Source organism: Carassius carassius, chromosome 12 (genome assembly GCF_963082965.1).
Source record: "Carassius carassius chromosome 12, fCarCar2.1, whole genome shotgun sequence".
NCBI classification, from domain to species: Eukaryota; Metazoa; Chordata; class Actinopteri; order Cypriniformes; family Cyprinidae; genus Carassius; species Carassius carassius.
Window position 1 is genome coordinate 14,090,314 of NC_081766.1, and position 19,298 is coordinate 14,109,611.

The 19,298-nt window shown below is 35.6% G+C and overlaps 2 protein-coding genes and 1 long non-coding RNA gene across 6 annotated transcripts in view; 1 reads left to right on the forward strand and 2 right to left on the reverse strand.

Annotated features, from left to right (window-relative positions):
• LOC132154872 (V-type proton ATPase subunit H) overlaps window positions 1–10,990 on the reverse strand; it is a 36,129-nt gene extending 25,139 nt beyond the window's left edge. The window contains exons 1-7 of one of the 2 annotated variants that reach the window (XM_059563588.1): window positions 10,846–10,990; window positions 10,157–10,290; window positions 8,190–8,289; window positions 7,920–8,009; window positions 7,432–7,545; window positions 5,532–5,636; window positions 157–210 (exon numbers count right to left, since the gene is read on the reverse strand). In XM_059563588.1, the coding sequence (XP_059419571.1) occupies window positions 157–210; window positions 5,532–5,636; window positions 7,432–7,545; window positions 7,920–8,009; window positions 8,190–8,289; window positions 10,157–10,260 (567 nt within the window). In that variant the 5' untranslated portion in view covers window positions 10,261–10,290; window positions 10,846–10,990. The remainder of the gene's footprint in view (window positions 1–156; window positions 211–5,531; window positions 5,637–7,431; window positions 7,546–7,919; window positions 8,010–8,189; window positions 8,290–10,156; window positions 10,291–10,845) is intronic. The other variant, XM_059563589.1, reaches the window with a different exon arrangement.
• Window positions 1–19,298, reverse strand: part of LOC132154200 (uncharacterized) — an 89,977-nt gene that overhangs the window by 49,852 nt on the left and 20,827 nt on the right. The gene's annotated exons all lie outside the window — the stretch shown is intronic.
• LOC132154874 (regulator of G-protein signaling 20-like) lies at window positions 11,836–19,165 on the forward strand. 3 transcript variants are annotated; one of them, XM_059563591.1, is made up of 5 exons: window positions 11,836–12,239; window positions 17,293–17,456; window positions 17,823–17,912; window positions 18,197–18,431; window positions 18,527–19,165. In XM_059563591.1, the coding sequence occupies exons 1-5, from the start codon at window positions 12,027–12,029 to the stop codon at window positions 18,713–18,715; spliced, it is 891 nt and encodes a 296-aa protein (XP_059419574.1). In that variant the 5' UTR covers window positions 11,836–12,026; the 3' UTR covers window positions 18,716–19,165. The 3 variants fall into 3 exon arrangements, with proteins under 3 accessions (XP_059419574.1, XP_059419575.1, XP_059419576.1); XM_059563592.1 differs by having other exon boundaries at window positions 17,835–17,912; XM_059563593.1 differs by lacking the exon at window positions 11,836–12,239 and adding an exon at window positions 15,401–15,764.

The following is a 19,298-nucleotide window of genomic DNA, read 5'->3' on the forward strand; positions in this document are numbered from 1 at the left end:
CAGTGAATATGAATGGAAGAAAAAATAAGCAGTAAACAAGAAAAAGTGTGTGCCGCATCCCAAAAAAGATAGGGGTGAAGATCTCGAACTCTGAAAGGTGATGGAGGATAATTCACACAGTTGCACATCCACCTCCTTCATCTGTGACATACTCACTTCACTGGGGGAGATGGTCCCTGTTCCAGGTTCAGCACCTGTACCATGTAGTTTCTAACAAACAAACAAAAAAACAAATACAAAAAAAGATAGAAAGAAAAAAAATCTGTGATTTTGGGCCTCTTGTTGGAGGAAACTAGAGCGACATTATTGGACAGTGATTGGAGGCATATGACTCCTGCATGATTGAGACGGCTTGTTCATGACAGGCAACCGTCTTAAATTCTGTGGAAGAGTGGCACTGAATTTATTTCAGTCTCAACTGCACTGCAAAAAAGAAATGTTTAAGCATGTCACAAGAGCTAAGTCGCAATTTGTATGTAAAGACACTAAAGTCAACACTTTTGCAACTGGCATCTAAAATGAAAAGCCCAAAATAGTTAAACTGGTATTTATAGTCCTTTCTAGCTTAGAATAGAAAGCATTTTTCCTGATTCATTAAAAACGTTTATTCACAGCCATTGCAGCTCAGCTACAATGAAACTAATTTATGGAGTGCAATCAGAGTGGTCTAATAAACATGAACTGCTTTGAGAGGTCTTCTTTTTATGATTTTCAACATTCATTAATTCAGAGGGCCCAAGGGCCCAAGGGCTAAAATATGAAATTGCATGCACAATGCAACATCCTATTACTGTAAGATGATTTGTAGGGGATGTGAAAATGAAAGCTGGACTTTATCATGTGATCTGTAAGTATATGCATTCAATAAGGCCAGAAACCACTGTATGAATAAAAATACAAAACAAAATAAAACGGTGTTCTACTTAGCAGAGGACCAAAGCACTGCTGATCTCTGATAGTCATAATAAAGCAACTAGGATAAAGTAATTACTTTATAAAAAATAAACTGAATAAAGTTTTTGTAATGCATCAAAAGATCTTTCATTCATTTTGAAGGTATTTCATAAGATGCCATACATCCATAATTTATTTAATAAACTCATAAAAGCAGAATAAAGATTCTAGTACGTTTCATATAACTGAGAGTAAATGTAAACCATCTTATTTATAACATCTTCTGTAGAATAACAAATTATTTATACAGCTTTTTTTATACAAAAAACAAAACAAAATGTCTATACAGTACAAGTTGTAAGTCATGTTTTACTCTCTCTTTTTACTAATGCAGTAATCTATCTGAAGGTTATATACTCTCCTGAAGTATATAACTGTGTCTTTCCACTAAGCTCAAAACTGTACTCTAAAGCCATTTTCTAATGAAAGCAATCAAAAAACACTGAATGTGTCAGTACACAAAAGAGGGATGTTTTCAGTGATTAAATCACAAATATGGCTTTGATTTCTTACAACTATGAACCCCCAAAATGTATTGTATACACACTTCTTTGTATTAAACCAAAATAAAATCTGAACTTCAGTGGAGGTACACTACTGTTCAAAAGTTTGGGGTCAGTAAGACTTTAAAAAATCTTTGACTGAAGCTGCGTTCACTCCATGTCATAAGTAACACAATTCTGAGTTGACTTTCTACTCTGAGCTATTCCAGGTCCCTGGACTCTGAATTATGCATTTCTATGGCAACACTATCAACGGCAATGCATTCACATGCTCGTAGAACTCGTCATTACAACTTGCAAACAGGGAATGTTTTGACTTGGAACACATGAATGTTGTACCACCTGACCACCGCAGATTCATCCTCGATGGACAGCTCAGAGTAGAATGTCACGTGTTGTCATCTCAGAATTACAGTAATAACGCAGCTTGACTTTTATATAAATAAATAAATATATATATATACAATAAATATTATGCAGCATAACTGTTTTCAACATTTATAATTCTTCAGCACCAAATCAGCATATTATAATGCTTTCTAAAGGATCATGCAACACTGAAAACTGGAGTAATGGCAGCTGAAATTTCAGATTTGCCATCATAGGAATAAGTTACATTTTAAAATACATTCAAATAGAGAACAATTATTAAGAATTAATACACTTTGGTAAGATACTTAAAAAATAATAATAATTAAAAAGAAATCTTAAGATCCAAACATTTTGAACGGTGGTGTATATCCGGGGACACATTTTGTTTTGCATTGAAATGTGATCAACTGGAGCTTTGTTGGTGAGGATAAAAAAAAAAAGTAAGTAAATAAAAGTATGTAAATATAATCTGAAAAAGTAAACAATGTGGTGGGTACATGTCCCACCGTCTCCAACGTTAAATATGGTTATGAGTGAAAACAAGATTCTAAAATGTTGACAGCCTTCAAATCTCTGATATAACCAAAACAAAATAACCAAAACTTTTCCTGTTATCAGTGCTGCATGTAAATGGAGGTTCATTACAACTATCTTCAAACATGACCATACAGTGCCATGTGAAAGTATTCATACCCCTTCATTTTTTTCACATTTTGTTATGAAGCAGCCTTATGTAAAACTGCTTTAAATTACCTTTTTTTTTTTCAAATCAATCTACACTCCATTCACCATAATGACAAAGCAAAACAGAATTGTAACAACTTCATAAATTTATTAAAAAAAAAACTGAAATAAGTACATTACATAAGTATTCATACCCTTAACTAAATATTTACCTCAAGAACCTTAACAGCCTCAAGCCTTTTTGGGAATGATGCGACAAGCATTGCACATCAGCATTTTGCGATTACCTGCAATTCTTCTCCTCGCCTTTGTCACGTTGGATGGGGCAGATGAAGATTTTCAGGTTTTTCCAGAAATATTTGGCTAGGTTCAAACCCAGGCTGTGACTGGGCCACTCAGAGACATTCACAGAGTTGTCTATAAGCTATGCTTGCTGTGTGTTTAGGGTCATTGTCCTGTTGGAAGGTAAACCTTCTGCCCAGTCTGAGCTTCTGAATGCTCTGGACTGGGATTTCATCAAAGCTATCTCTATATTTTTCTGCACTGAGGATTCCTTCTACTCTGACGAGTCCCTCAGTCCCTGCCGCTGAAAAATATCCCCACAGCATGAGGCTGTTACCAGCACACTTTACTTGATGGTACTCTGCAGATGATAAGCGGGGTTGGTTTCCTTCAAACATGATGCTTAGAATTGAGGTTCATCAGACCAGATAATCTTGTTTCTCAGAGTCTGGGGGATCTTTTGGTGCTTTTTTAACAGAGATTACATGCTTCTGTGACCCTTCAGTGAAGCAGAATTTTTTTCTTCCCTCGATCATGTGTGGCTTGACACAAACCTGTTTCTGAGCTCTACAGGCAGTTATTTTGACCTCAGGGCTTGGTTTTTGCTCTGATATGCATTATCAGCTGTTAGACCTTTTATTAAGGTGTGTGTGCCTTTCCAAACTATCCCCATGCAATTGAATTTGCCACGGGTTAACTTCACTTGAAGTGTAGTAACATCTATAAGCAATATGAATGCTCCTGAGCTAAATTTCAACAATCCCAGATAAGGGTATGAATACTTATGCAATGGAAACATTTAAGTATTTTTTTTTTTAATAAATTTGCACAGATGTTAAAATACAGTTTTTTGCTTAACCATTATGGTGTATGGAGTGCAGATTGATGTGGAAAAAAAGTAATTTAAAGCAATTGAACATAAGGCAGCAACATAAAACGTGAAAAAAATGAAGGGTTATGAATATTTTCACAAAGGCACTGTATTAACACATATTTGCACTCTGATGTAAATGGATTTTGGTTCAGGCTTGTGAAACAACACAAAATACGTTTGAAAGTTATCAAAAATGGTTAAGATTAAGAATACATTAAAATCCAAACAACAAACACGCAAACACACACACACACACACAAATACTGTGTAATAACCAGGTGTGACATGAAACGACAAGCAATTTTCAGTGGTACAACAAAGAGGTATTATGGGGCATAAAAGAAAAAAGTTTGTACTTCGACAGGTAAGGCTGACCCCTGGTTCCCATGTGCTGGTTATAAAAGACTCATTCCAATGCACTTAGCACCACTGCACCCTGAGTGATTCTCTTAATCTGTATCTGTGGCTGGCCTGCTGCAGCAGAGCTCACAGTTCACAGCTCATCCTGAGTCAGGAGGATCCAGGATCAAATCGTGCTCTAGGCACTTTTCGGTTTATTCTTCTTATTGTGCCCTTTATATAAAGCACTCTGCTGCAGTAGTGGCCTGACACGGCTGCCTCTGCAGATCTTGACCCCCTACTGTGTACATGTAGGATACGAGGAGTGACACAGTACATACAAATTCACTCATTCCTGTGCAGGTGCTGCAAAATGTTAGACACACAAGCTGGGCTCAGAAAGTCTGAGATCACTAGTGAAAATGCTTGTATTTTTCAATTCTGTAAATATACAATTACAATATTTACAATATTTTTTATATTATAAACTGAAAAAATTTCAGAATTTCTTACCCCATTTTCCTGTTTTATTCATTACTTATTCAGGCCTAAAACACAATTTTATAAGTCCTTAATATTTTCAGGATTTTACATTTGACACAGTTTAAAAAATAAACTACAAATAGTGCTCAGTCAAATATTTCTGAATTTATTTGAAGTTATAAAGTTGCTTTACATTTGCCAAAAAAAGATTTTGATCTTAAATTTTCAATGTGGACTCAAACTTTTGGACTCCACTAAAATAACAGAAACATTTTAACTGTAACTGCTACTGACAGTAAGTAAAACTAAATAACCATCTTCAATACGAAGGCTCACTATTTAAACCTCAGTGCAAAAATTATTATTATTATTTTTTTTTAAAGAACATGGCACATGGCCAGTGCTTTGACACATCACAAATTATTCTTAGCTTGCCTTTCAAACTCCAGTGTAAGGAGGGGGACTGATAAAAGAAGAAAGTGATTGCATCTTTTAAAGTTTCATTGTATAGGAAAATTTACATCATAAGGCACAGAGGCAACACTAGATTATGTTCTGTGACTGATGCAAGAAGATGTGTTTTAGATCATGTGAAGATCTTTTCAACACATAAAAGCCTGCTAAGAAACAGAGACAAAACTTTTTGTAGCATGTAAAAAAAAAAAAAACGTAATCTTCAAATCTCATGTAAATCTTAAAATGAAAACACTAAGATCATTTACTCAGCATCATGTTGTTCCAAACCTGTATGAATTTCTTCTGTCTAACAAAGTGTTCAATATTAAGCAGAATGTCTTCTGCAGCCTCTCTTCACTTCCATTTTATGAAAACAGATGCAAGGAAATGGACACTGAGACTCAGTCACTAACATTTTACATAACATTGCAATTATGTGTTCCAATAAAGAAAGTCTTCAGGTCTGGAATGACATGACGGTGAGTAAATGAGAACAGAATTGTCATTTTTGTGTGAACTCTTCCTGTAATTGGTTGGAGAGAGACGGTATGTTAATTTTAGGATAGAATCTCTTTATTTTCTACCTGAGAGCTGAGCTGGGTCTTAATCCAGTTAAAGTAATAATTCAGGTCACTGCCCTCCATCAGGTCACGTCCCCAGGCAGCCAGCTTGGCTATGATCCGCGCAGCCTGAGGGAAAGAAGAGAAATGACGCATCAGTGCTTGAAAAATGCATTTCTGTTAGACATGGCTTTCATACAGATGCTTAAATATAGGAATATATATACAATGCCTTGAAGGGGCTGTGGCCTAGTGTGCCTTGTTTGGCACTATGAGCTGGGGCCATGCAGACAAACAGAATTTGTATAGAGCTCATAAATTTTCCCGATCCTGCTTTTAGTCACTCTCCCCATCACTTCCTGTTCTCTTTGTTTGCTCTGAATAAAAGTAGCAAAAGGCCAAAGGACAATTAACAGCCTTAATTGTGATAAGTAATGGCAACTGTTGCTCCACATCCATCTGAAACATTCAACCTGAAATTAAACACCCCAAATTAATATTTTAGCCAAACGAACATGCAACCACTGCAGAATATACTTGAATTACTGGTCAGATGAAGTGATTTACTGAGAGCTCTATCACTGCCAACATTTGTGTGTGCGTGTGTGCGCGCTATGGTAATGAATGCATTTAGAGCCATTCTGATGTTTCCAGAAGACATGACATTTACTCTGCTTGCCATTCAAAAGGGGAACTTCGGAGTGTTTCATTAAGAGCTTAGGTGAGGATGGCAAGGGGAATAAATACCATCCTCATGCAGTTCAACACCCTGTGACCGCCGTCTGCCTGAATGGTAATTAAACTGTGACTTCACGACTGGCTTCATGCTGTTCTGCGTGGAAATGAGAGTACCCTGGGAAAATGTTAAACTCAATCTTCAAAACTAAGCATTGAAATCTCTTTGATGAATTATTGATGGACCCCATACTTACTATGGACTCTCAAGGTTCTGGCCCTGAATGTAAGCTCAATAATCAATTTATGTACAAGTTACTGTTGAATAAAAAAAAAAAGATTGCTTTTAAGAACAAAACACAATGCTACTATATAATAAGCAGAATACAGTGTGGAAGATCGTGGATGACCCTGAATACTGGCTGTATTGCTGTTTAGGCAATAATGTTACTCCAAAGTAATTATAGAGAGAAGGGAGGATAAGCAAACTTTGTTCAGTAAGAAAAGGGTTTTGTGATACTGGCACATATTTTATGGACTTTGTTATGTAAATGCAGTTGAACCACCAGTAAACACCACCTGCACACTCCTGAAATGTAATTGCGTGTGTGTAATTGTGTGTAGTAGAAATTCAATTTTTTTTACAGAACAAAATATGAGGTCAAAGCAGGTGAAATGAGCTTCTTAAAATACTATGACAAATAATTTAAGGAATATTGGGATTATTTTTGCTCATAACTGTAATAAAGTACTTCCTGTCTTTTATGGCTGTTACAAGTTTAGAGTATGAAAAAATATAATAGCATTACAATTTAAAATAACCGTTTCATATCAACACATTTTAAAATGTGAAATGTTTTTATTCCTGTAATGACAAAGCTGACTTTTCAGCCCCCATTACTCCAATCTTCAGTGTCACATAATACTTCAAAAATCATTCTAATATGTTGATTCGGTGGTCAAGAAACTTCTTATTCTTATTATTTATGTTAAAAATAGTTGTGGTGCTTTATATCTTTGTGAAAACGGTGAACGAATTATTTGGTGAATAGAAAATGGAAAACATTTATTTTAAATATAAATCTTTTGAAACATTGATTGCAAATGTCTTTACTGTCACTTTTGATCGATTGAATGCATTATTGCTGAATAAAAGTATAAATTTCTTAAAAAGAAAAATCGTATTGACCCAAAACTTTTGAACAATAGTGTTTATTATACATATCTATTTTTTGCCTGAGCAACTTACCATGTGAACAGTAAAGAGGTCTTGACGGTTCAGCATTGGAAGGAAATACGACCAGGCTGTATTCTTAGTCTTCTTGGCATAATCAAAGAAGATATTCACTCTTTGATGGTTTTCCTGCATAATAGAGCAGAAGAACCATTACTGCAACATAAAATAAACTGATCAGAAAAGTTGGGTGATTTATAGAAATCTCAAACACATCGTCTGATATAGAGTTAAAAGCTTTCCACAAATGGACATTAAAAAGATCAAGTACTTCCATTTCAACACCACTACAACATGAGCGATACTTGGTAACGTTGTTGTCTCCTTGAAAAATACTTAATACACCCAACATCATATACATGATACTTGACGAGAGTGAGACAGTTTATTTGTTCAGTTTCCTCAGAGAAACCTTTTTCATTTCAATACACTCTAAACCTTTCAAGTTAGATAATACAGGTCAATTTATGTATTATAAATGAACAATACAAAGGCGTTTTTACCTGCAGCGTGTCATCAATCAGGGTCAGGATGTACTGAACTGTTTGCTCTTTAGATATATGAGCCATAAGGTTGAGGAAGGTCTTTGCACACTACAATAAAATATGTTAGAAGAATTAGTTAAATGTACAGACTTAATATATATACAACAACAAGCAAGCCTAATGACAATGATCTAGCTTGGTTATGCTAAATTAATGTGGTACATTTCATTTTTAAACTAAAAATGTTGGAAGAGGCAAAAACTAATACTAGAAGATTGTAGTATCCACCTGATGTCCTTCTTTTGTCAGAATTGCTTGCTTGTCCTCAGACCCGGCAATCTCAAACTTTTTAATGAATTCACAGTCCTCAGCTGAGATCATTTGGCCCCTGAAAAGCAAGAAACTTACCAATGACTAAAGGGAGATAGGTACAACAAAAGCAAAGTGCATCAATTGTTCACATTCTTTTTATTCAACATATTTACTCTCACTTGCTTTTTTATTGTTTTAATCTGTCAAAGTTCCAATATATCCATTCTCAAGAGCCCACACAAGTAAACTGTGTTTTTCTCATCTGTGGAGAGCTTGCAGGACGCAATAATAAGGATGGATGGGTCGGGCCCATTGATGAACTGTTACTTGTCCCACTGGGTCCTATTGATCACATACAAGTGTCTAAGCCTTAAAAATCAAAGGTGCACTCAGTATTTTTGTAGGTATAATTTCTGGCTATTATTAAAAATGAACATTCCGTTCTATGAAATATGAAAAAAAAATGAAACTCTCTGACCTGTAATTTTGCACTTTATTTTCAATATTGTGTCAAAGACAAACGTAACATGAACAGCCAAGTAAACTTGTGCTACAGCCTTCCTTGCTTCAATTTGATTTCACCTGCCATATGGCCTCTGCATTAATATGCATCTGGTTTAAATTACAAATATAAACTAGTTATCAGACTTCATTATTCAGTCTTTATTATACTTAATTTGTATTAAAAAAAAATTCTAGCTGAATTTATTATTGTCCTCAAAGTTCTGTAACTTTCCAGTTGCCTGGTTTACAACAGAATACAAATAAAAACAACCATAATACAGCACAAATATATAACAAAAACTACTATTTAAAAGCCTGAGGTCTGAAGGATTATCTAACATTTTTAAAAGAGGTCTCATGCTCTCCAAGGTTGCATTTGTTTGACTACTTGTTTACAACTAAAAATATTATTACAACTTAAAATAACTGTTATATGTATTAAAATGCAATCTATTGCTCTGATAGGAAAGCTGATTTTTTTTTAGCAGCTATTACTCTAATCTTCAGCTACACACAATCCTTCAGAAATCATTATTTAATATGATGATTTTGTGCTCAAGGAACATTTAGTATCATTATCAATGTTCAAATAGTTGTGCTGCTTATTAATTTTGTGGAAGCCGTGATGCATTTTTGTAACAAATTTTTAAAAAATCCATTTATTGCACCAGGTGCCACAAAAAAAAAGAATGAATTTCTTTAAAGTAAATAAATAAATAAATCTGACCCCAAACCTTTGAACAGTAGAAGTGAGTGATTAATCCCTTAATGACAGGGTAGAAATACTGACTATATCACTATGTAAACGGTAAATATCACAAATGGGTTAGGAAATAAATGACTACATTTATAAGCATCTTAATGGTTGAAAAAAAAAAGTAGTCTTGGCTTAGTTGGTAAATAACATGGTTGCACTTTTATTTCACAGTACGTGTACATACATGTACTTATAGTGTACTTACAGTGTATTTATCTAAGAAAGTTCTGGTAATACAAGGTAACTACATGGGGTACGGTTAGGTTCAGGGTTAGTACCTAGTTTCGACATAGTTATTGTAATTACTATAATAAGTACATAGTATGTACATGAGGAACAGGACTGTAAAATAAAGGCTACCAATAATATTAAGGGAGGACTATGCATACAATAGATGACAAACCTTAAAACACGTAATGTCAGAACCAGATAGAAAAACACCATCTTCATCATAAGTGTCACAAGACAATTACACAAACTCAGTTTCCTTACAAGAGCTTGTTCCTGTTTTAATGAAGCATTACACCAGAGCTTATTTTGTCTGTATCAAAGCAACCAAGATCCAAATTCTAAAGATAGACAAATGCTTTTATTCTTGTTTCATAGTCAGTGACCTCTATAGACAGTAACCTTTCTAAAATATAATAATATTGAAGCAGAAGTGGTATTGAGATGTACTCACTGGAGGTAGGACTGCCAGTTGACCTTGTTAGCTCGGACCTCTGCGGCCTTGGCTGCGATGATATTGGTAGGTACGGCAGCGTCCACTTCCCCTCGGATATCCATCTTCAATTCTTATTTATTAGGACCTTTAAACAGAACACAATATCAAATCGTGATGTTCTGTCTCTGGAAAGGCCACCATGACAAATACTGCAGTATCTGTACTCATTCCAGCTAGCTCCCCCCGAAAAGAGTTAGAAAACATTGATAACACAATGAAAACCAATGCTTAATACAGATTACACAAGATTACTGTGGGTAACGTTACTGATAAACACTGTCAATAAATATGATTTAGCATAGCATGAGTCGTATATCAGCTAACAAAGGGTGAACGGGTAAAAATGTGAATTACAACTTTACTTAAAAAAAATAAATGAGGTTAACTAAACGTTTCGGAGGGTCTGGACACATTATTTCAAAATAATATTATATTATTTGTTATACGTCTTTATAAACAAACAAACATACTGAATGGACAGAGCCACTGACAACTGCTAATGCAGAAAACAGCGGGTTGGAAAGCTAGCGCCTAGACTTTGTGTTTAGCCAGACGTTGCTATACAGATATATTACCATTTTTTCGAAGCAGATAATAAGCAATATTTGTAGCAGAAATATTAGAAATACATTTGACTTCTAGCTTACCTGCTGCCTCTGCTGTCAAATTGGTACAAGACGTCACGGGATTCATGTCACGTGACGCTGTCATGTGAGAAGGCCTGCGATTAACCCTTGAAGAGTAGAATCTTTTCAGTGTTGAGGATTTTGATTCAGCTCAGTGACTCGATTCATTTAAATCCGTTAAAATGCGTTCACTGATTCGTTCAGTGGTGCTTTTATGGAAGTGAGGCAGTTACCGCTAGACGCTTTGTAAAGAAATTTGAGGTATAATAAAGGCCTACTTCTGTAAATAAACGTTCATACTTTAATTAAATATAGCCTACATATGTAGCCTATATAATAGTTTACACCAGTGGTTCTTCAGCTTTTTGACTCCAAGCACCCCATATTAGCTGAAATGACAATGGAACCAGATTAAAGTAGGTAACTACAATAATTATAATTCAAATAATTGTGATGAAATTATATACATTTAAATAAATCATTGAATTAAATAATTATAAGTGGAATAATTGCAATTAAATAATTGTAATAGTCTAATTATTTGATTATAATAATAATGTTTCAGAAGTGTTAAGAGCTGAATGTTTTTCAAGGCACCCAGCCTTTTTAACCAGTTAATTTACATGACTTTTCCTGTCATTCATGGTTTCCTGGATAAGAATTAAGAAAAAAAATATATATAGGCTATATTTCTTTAAATATTTTTGCTAACATTGACTACCTGATAAAATTTACTTTCCATTAGTATCAACAAAAACATACATTTACATGACTTTTCTAGGTATATAAATCACACTTTTAAGTAAAGAGTATTAAAGTTAACCACAATTGACTGGTGAAGTTCTTATATATTGAATGAACACTATAAATGCATCCACTTTATTCAAAATATCAATCACTCGACACACGTGTGGCTGTGAACGACAGACACACATCCTGAGTTTAATCTGCTTTAAGCCTTTGAAGTGCACTAAACCACTGGAGGATTAGACTCGATTGGAAATTCACAAGTGTAATCCCTTTTCTGCCATCTTCACCAAGTGCTGCTCTTCTGTTGTCATCTGTTGTCTTCTGTTTAAGTTCATTTTGTTAAGGAACCTGCCAACCAGAGATGTGAAACTGCTGTGGATCATGAGAGACCTAATGACTTTGGGTCTTTGGGAACATGTTCTTTAACAACATGGAAAGGCTTTAGATGAGCTATGCCATGTAACAGAATCATCTTAAAGTGGGAGGTCTGGCCCTCTTCTGTGGTACAGAGCATTTGGCTTTCTCCCTGCTTGATGTGGGGACAGCTACGGCATCTTCTCTTGGCCTGTCAGCACGAAGGGGGTTACTTAGCGACAGGAAGTTATGAAAATGAGGACCAGAATGATAATACGGAGGACAGATCAAAGGATCCCATATCCTTTCAGGTAAGTCAGGGTGTGGACCAACCTGACTGATGTCAACACTATCAATTATTTAAAGATAGCCATGTATGATAGCCACAAGAGCTTTACAAAAGAGCATTTTGTCATTCCTGACAGCTAGATTTACTATGATGAGAAAGTACAGATTTTCATAATAACAAATGCTTTCCACATCCATAGATTTATATCAGTGGTTTCTGGGTGTTATTTATGTCCGTGGAGGCAGCTCTCTTTGATGGGATCAGGTTATTTCTGGAAGCCTTCCTGTCTGAAAACGGATTAATAGTATTTGAATAACTTATTGCATAATCAAGTATGAGCAACACAATTTATGCAACACGTTTTGTTTAATGGGAATCTCTCAATGTACATATGAAGTCTACACTGTTGTTTTTTTATTTAATTAAAAAATTCTTACTTAGACATCATGACTTACATCAAAAATAATTTAGAGAAGTTTATCTTCAGAATCAGAGGAGGGATTATCCAATATTGTGCAAAACGGAAAAGTTATTTTCTGTGGTCGTGCAAAACTTCCAATTTATTAGCTGTGATTGGTAAACAACTAAAATAACTGGTGCAGTAAACAGAAAAATGATTTGTGCTATTATTCAATGTGTTTATAATTCTGACAATAAATTAAAATTTACGAAATAAGAAATGCCAATATGCACATGCAAGTCAAATGTGGACACCTCTTTCGGATACACAAATCTTTTTCATTTGTATAGCAGCTTTTCAGAAATTCATGACATGTCATGTGCCTTGAAGTCCATATTTAAAGCTGGGCATTAGGATAGTTTACATTTCACAATGACATTGAGTAAATGTGACAGTTTTTTCTAGAATGAGCCCTATATAGTTGCCCTCTGACACCCCTCAGCATGTTGGATGAAAAGTCTCTTTTAGTTATCAAATGATCTCTGAGGAAAAAATGACAGTTTCAGAGTCAGAGCTTGTTCTCATTAAATGGAAAACTTTCTATTCACTTTTAATTTCAAGATTAGTTCTTTGTTAGATGATTTCATAGACAGTATGACATATCAGACCTGGCTGCTCTTGAAACTTACAGCGGTGGACATCTGGTGTATTTTTTAATGAATGTCTTAAATTCACATAAGAATAACTCTAATGACCTTCATGGAGATCAATTAAAAATGGCGTGAAGCTTAAGAACAGCTTCTGCTCTCCCAGAGAGTTCTTGGTTTGTGTTTTTCCTGACCTTTTTTTTTTTCAAAGGTCAGAAAGAAAAGTTCTCCCCCACTATATTGGCATTAAGGTATATGGATATAAGGAATATGTATTGGAGCTAAAGAAATCCTATGGTCACTGAATGCTGGTCACATAACTAACATTCTTGATACATAAAAACTCAGTGGCTGTATGTGACATGTAAAGAGTATAGATTTATTGCTTTTCATTTTAAATTACTTATGTTCTCTCGACTATATATTTTCATTTCCATCAGGAAGGCTACTGTTTGCATTAAAGAAAATTAAACACACTAAGAAGGGTAGTGTGTTTAACATCAGATAATGTTTGTTAAATCATTCAGACTTTTCATCTGTCATGGATACTGCAGCTTAAGTCAGTGTGATGACAGTGTGCTGGAGCACAAAGTAAGCTAGTGTTTTTGTCATTCTCTGTTTCTGAATGCTCCACAGGGTGATACTTTATTAGTTTAAGACTGTTGTGAGCATATTTAATATCATTGCCTATTTTACAACATTCTTCCAAAACAGGCTTCGACCAAAAATCAATAGACTTTTGAGCAGACTAAAATAATTAACATATGATATCTTGTAATGCAAATTATATAAAAAAATACAGCACTACCCATTAAAAACTGTAAATTGTTATTTGGGAAAAGGTAAATACCTACAAACGGTCAAACAGTACCACCAAGTGTTTGCGTTGAGCTGTGCCTCTCGCACTCTCTTTTCCCACACTGTGGTCGGATGTCATGATTCTGTCTCTATATATAGACTACAATACCTATATCTACTCATTTTTTACACATTTACAAATTTCACGTTTCTGAGTATTCCCGATTAATATTAAATCTTTAAATCACACATTATCACTTTTAAATACGGCGTTTCTAATATGCACAGCAGGCTCGTCTTTGATGTCTTACATTCGTTGTTTTGTTTCCCCAGCAATTCCGCTCACAGCTCCAGCAGATGTCAGTAATGGCCTTAGATAGCAAAGATAGTAATCACGACTGTATGCGACTGCTAATTATGTTAGCAAATGAACACGTCATGTTGTTGGGTTAAAGTCATAAGCGTTTTCATATCATCCTATAACAGTTATCATACTTACAATATAACGAGTTATTATTATTTTTGGTATTTCACTGCACAATGAGTATTTGTATGCTTTTAGTTGCTTGAAACTGTTGATGTTGCTGCGATTCAGGACCATGGACAGAGTCAGTAGTGCTGCGATCCACAGTATTATCGTATGACCAAGAATTGATCCAACTAGCTTCTCAAATTACGTAGGCCCTACCATAATATTAGAGGGAATTATTAAGGTATTTTTTTTTTTTTTTTTTTTTTTTAAGTGTAAGAGGTTGGTAATTTGAGAACTTCGTATGGTGCACAATTTTATTTTGAAAAATCAAGAAATTACCAAAATATTCCGACGATAGGCTATCAGCTGCATGCTATTACTACTACTAATTAATTTTTTTCTGAGATTAAAAAACTGGGTAATTTCAGATAGATCAAATGCCTGAATTATTTCACACTGAAAGAACAAATGGATCAGTTTTCCCTGTTCTTCACTTCCTCAAAATCAACATTGATATTTAAAATACAATTCTTATGCGGAAAGAGCAATGTCTACCCCAGTCTACAGGCTGTTACCAGTATATAATTTATTATCTGTTTATTTATTTGAATTTGATGTATATGTATTATCACATTCTTGTAAAATAGATACATTTAATTTAAGAATGCAAAATAATTTATTATGTCTAGGTGACAAGTGACTAGGAAGCCATGGTTCCTTACGAGAAAAGGAACCTCCGTATGATGTTCTTTGCTTAGTGCGGGGGTCTTCCTCACATTTTCAAGCACACGGCCCACCATTACCCTATCGGTCATGTTCTATGACACATTATTGACACCTTATGTGAGGCGCACAGGGACACGAGTCTGTATGCTCGTTTCATTGGAAGCAGTGTTAAATATAGCCATCCTCCTCCATTAAACATACAAAACTATATTTCAGTTTCATTTATTATTGAGCTGACGTTTGCATGTGCGGATGTGTGGAGTTAATTATTTGAAAGTAAGAACCGCAGGATTGTAGGAAAACGCTTAAATATGTCGTGTTTCGCCGTTAGATGTGCATCATGAATCAGTGACATCCAAAGGATTTACGCTAGCACCGCCACAGCTCACGAGAGACACGCATGCGCATTGTCAAAAAACAGCCGGTCTTAAAAAAAATCCTTATGCCAACGGATGTAATCAAGGCATAGAATATCTCTTATCTCTGGGCATACATGGTGAAATTGTAAGTATGGGGATCCTAATTTGTTTTTAAATATACAAGGTATCCGTGGAGAAAATGACCTTTGATTTTGATTGTTGATGATGGCATGTCATGTTTGACAGAAATGTCTTTTCGATGCTGTCCTGGGCGATAAAGATATATATTGTAGCTGTGCTTCATGGTGGCACTTTGCAATGCGCGGATATGCGATGGAAATACTGTTAGACCATTAGGTTTTTTTTTTTTTTTTTGGAGAGTAGAATGCTCTTTGTCTTTTTATTTTTCACAGTGCGCCCCATCTTTTAGGATGCGGTCCACGTATAAAGCTATAATATTGCTTTTTCGTCTGTTCTGCTTTGGCAAAATCTACCTGTCCATATCAGTGTTTTCTGTGAGCCAGTGTAATCATCATCATTTGCTAGTCGTGAAATAATGCTGACAAAATAATCCGTAAATTACCAAATTGTTATTATTTTTTTTAAATCTCATTTTATTACCATCAAACATGGCCAAGCATTTATATGCACCGCGGCTGTGATCACTGATTAAGTGATCTGACTGCAGCTAGATGCGTGCTGCGCCCCCTCCTACCCCAAAATATTCCAACATCTTCCAGCTCAAGCGAGGAATTTGATTCCACGATTCTTTGGAATTAGCACAGCAAGATTTAGCAAGATCGAAGATATTGATCAGGAGTCATTTGATAATTATAACTCTTATCTGTATGCATTTAAAGACAGCTCAGTCCAGGATTTATTTGCTTCAAATAACCTTCGGTTTTTTTATGCAATGTATGGTTTGTTTGAGCCCCAAAGCCAGGTTGTTTAAATCAGAACAGACACCAAAGCTTGAAGAATTACAGAAAGCCCACACATGGCAACAAGTCTAAATTGGCCTAAGCATGTTTGCAGAATGAGAAGCACTGTAACACTGAATGTGATAATTATCTTATGATAATAAGCGATTTCATCAACATGCTTGTGATTCAGATATGGTAGAAACTGGAATCTATCAGTTATTAGTTGTACAGATAGGCTTTATAATGGAAAAACTACTTTTTCCACACAAAATCTAGAAATTGTTTACAAAAAAGTTGGTGTTAATATGATAAGTGTTTAAGTGATATGCATGGATTCAAATCAGCTGTGGAGAGCCCTTTGAAATGAGTTTGACATGACATGTTAGGTCATGTTAGTGTTCCTGACTTGCTAGGACATTTTGGTTTCTGGTCAAGTTAAAACATGTCTTCTTCACCCAATTCATATGCGCATTCGGCATCTTGTAGGGGTTGCTGTTCCATCCTTTTATTATCTAGCACGATCAGTTAATGGAAACCACTTTTGTGGTTTCCATTAACTGATCTTTGTTGTTTTGTTAAAAGCATTATTTTCTCCAATGGAAACCACAAAATGTTTAAGTGGACTGGAGGAAAATAACTTCCTCCGAAATCTATACCCTACAATTGCTTGTTGAACCATTAATTCGGCTTTTTGATATCGGTGGCTGCAGTTGTATTGGCTCTATCTCAGTTGCATGCTGTTTCCTGCAGCCCATGGGATCAGAGCGGATGGAGATGCGAAAGAGGCAGATGTCGGTGCAGCAAGAGTCGGTGGCGGGCACCACAGCACCGGCACAAAACGAGCAGCCTGGCCAGGGGAACCGTGGCTCCAACGCCTGCTGCTTCTGTTGGTGCTGTTGCTGCAGCTGCTCCTGGTAGGAGTTTTTTCTTTTTAGCTACACTGCTAATGTGAGATCTTACCTAACAAGGTTAATTTAAGGCCAAACTAATGGCCAGGTCATCACTATCATAATACCTGGAATATTGCTTAGATGTGATTTAAATACTATGTTTGTTCATTCAGCATGTAAAGTGTTATGTATAATGTTTACTGAAGTGTCTGAGATCCCAAGATATCTGCTTTTGAAAAGCGCCAGAATTCATGACAGACTGGGTGTGAGTTTATAATGAGCCCCAGTTACAGTTATAAACTGAACAATGAGCAGGTGAAATCTACTCCAAAACTTCCTAATGTCTACTGTTAGGTGTCTTGAGATCATGATGTGTTTACTACATTGCAGTCTCACTGTTAGGAATGAAGACAGAGAAGAGAGGAACCGGAGAGCCTCGTATGATCTTAAAGCAGAGGGGAATGCGGACTTCGAGGAAAGGTCAGTCATTTTTACCAAAAAAAAAAATAAAATATTTAAAAGGAATTTTTTTTTTTTTATTACTATAGTTTTGCGAGATGGAACTTTGAGAAATGACACAATAAAATAATCTTTATTTTTATTGAAATTAATTACTATTGTTCTGAAAGATGCAACCGTCTGACAAATTAGACTTTAAATATTTTTGCTGTGACAGTATTTCATAAAAAAAAGAAGAACATAGGAAAACTGTTGCTGATTCCTTTGTTGCCAAAACTGACTAAGAACCCTGTGTTTTGTGGCAGTCCGAAACCGACTGCGGAGGAGGTCCTCTTATGGGGGCAATCTTTCGACCAACTGATGCACTGCCCCGCTGGAAGAAGTGCCTTCCGGCAGTTTCTGCGCACTGAGTTCAGTGAGGAAAACATGCTCTTCTGGTTAGCCTGCGAGGAATTCAGTAAGGAAACCAATAAGAGCGTCATCGAGGAGAGAGCACGGATAATATACGAAGACTACATCTCTATCCTCTCACCCAAAGAGGTAAGAGTATGTATCAGCCCGTCTAGGAACAACCTAATCACACTTCCTGTATAATGACAGTGATTAATATCCTTGTTTTGCATGCCTTTTTTCAGGTGAGCCTCGACTCTAGAGTTCGAGAGGTTATAAACAGGAACATGTTGGAGCCAACATCCCACACGTTTGACGATGCCCAGCTCCAGATATACACACTAATGCAAAGAGACTCATATCCGCGATTCATGAACTCGCCGGTCTACAAAAACCTGATCAAGACAGTCTCTGAGCAGTTGGTGGAATCTTAGATCTCTGTGATCCCGGTTGAATGCCCCATCCCTATCTTTTGGTCGTTACCTTTTCTTTGGTAGAATATGTTTAAAAGGACCTCAGCGAGGGTCTTCCCAGGGATTTTACCGCTATATCGATCTGTACCTGAAAAAAAAGACACTCAGGTCTCCAGGTCACTGGATTTTAAAAAAATGTCTCAAATTTCCTGAGGGCTCAACACCACAAGTACTGCTACAGATCAGATGCTCCAAAGGATTATCAGTCCGTTTAGATGTTTTAAAGAAAATAATCTATTTTATTTGTGTTGAAGGGTTGTTTTTAATTAATTAATTAATTAATTAATTTATATCAATGTTCGAAGGAAGATGTGATACCAATCGTGGACTATATACAGTAGATATATTTATGAATTTATATTACATTTTCAACCTTTTTTTTTCTCGAGTTATAATCTTTAAAGAAAAGGGAATTATGGGCAACAAGTATTGCCTGAAAAATGCGTATGAGAATCAAAGCTTAAGTCAAGGCGACACTTCACAGGACCAGCCTGCTGTAAACAGTATTGTTTCAGCTACTTTATCAAATACTCCCTATTATAAT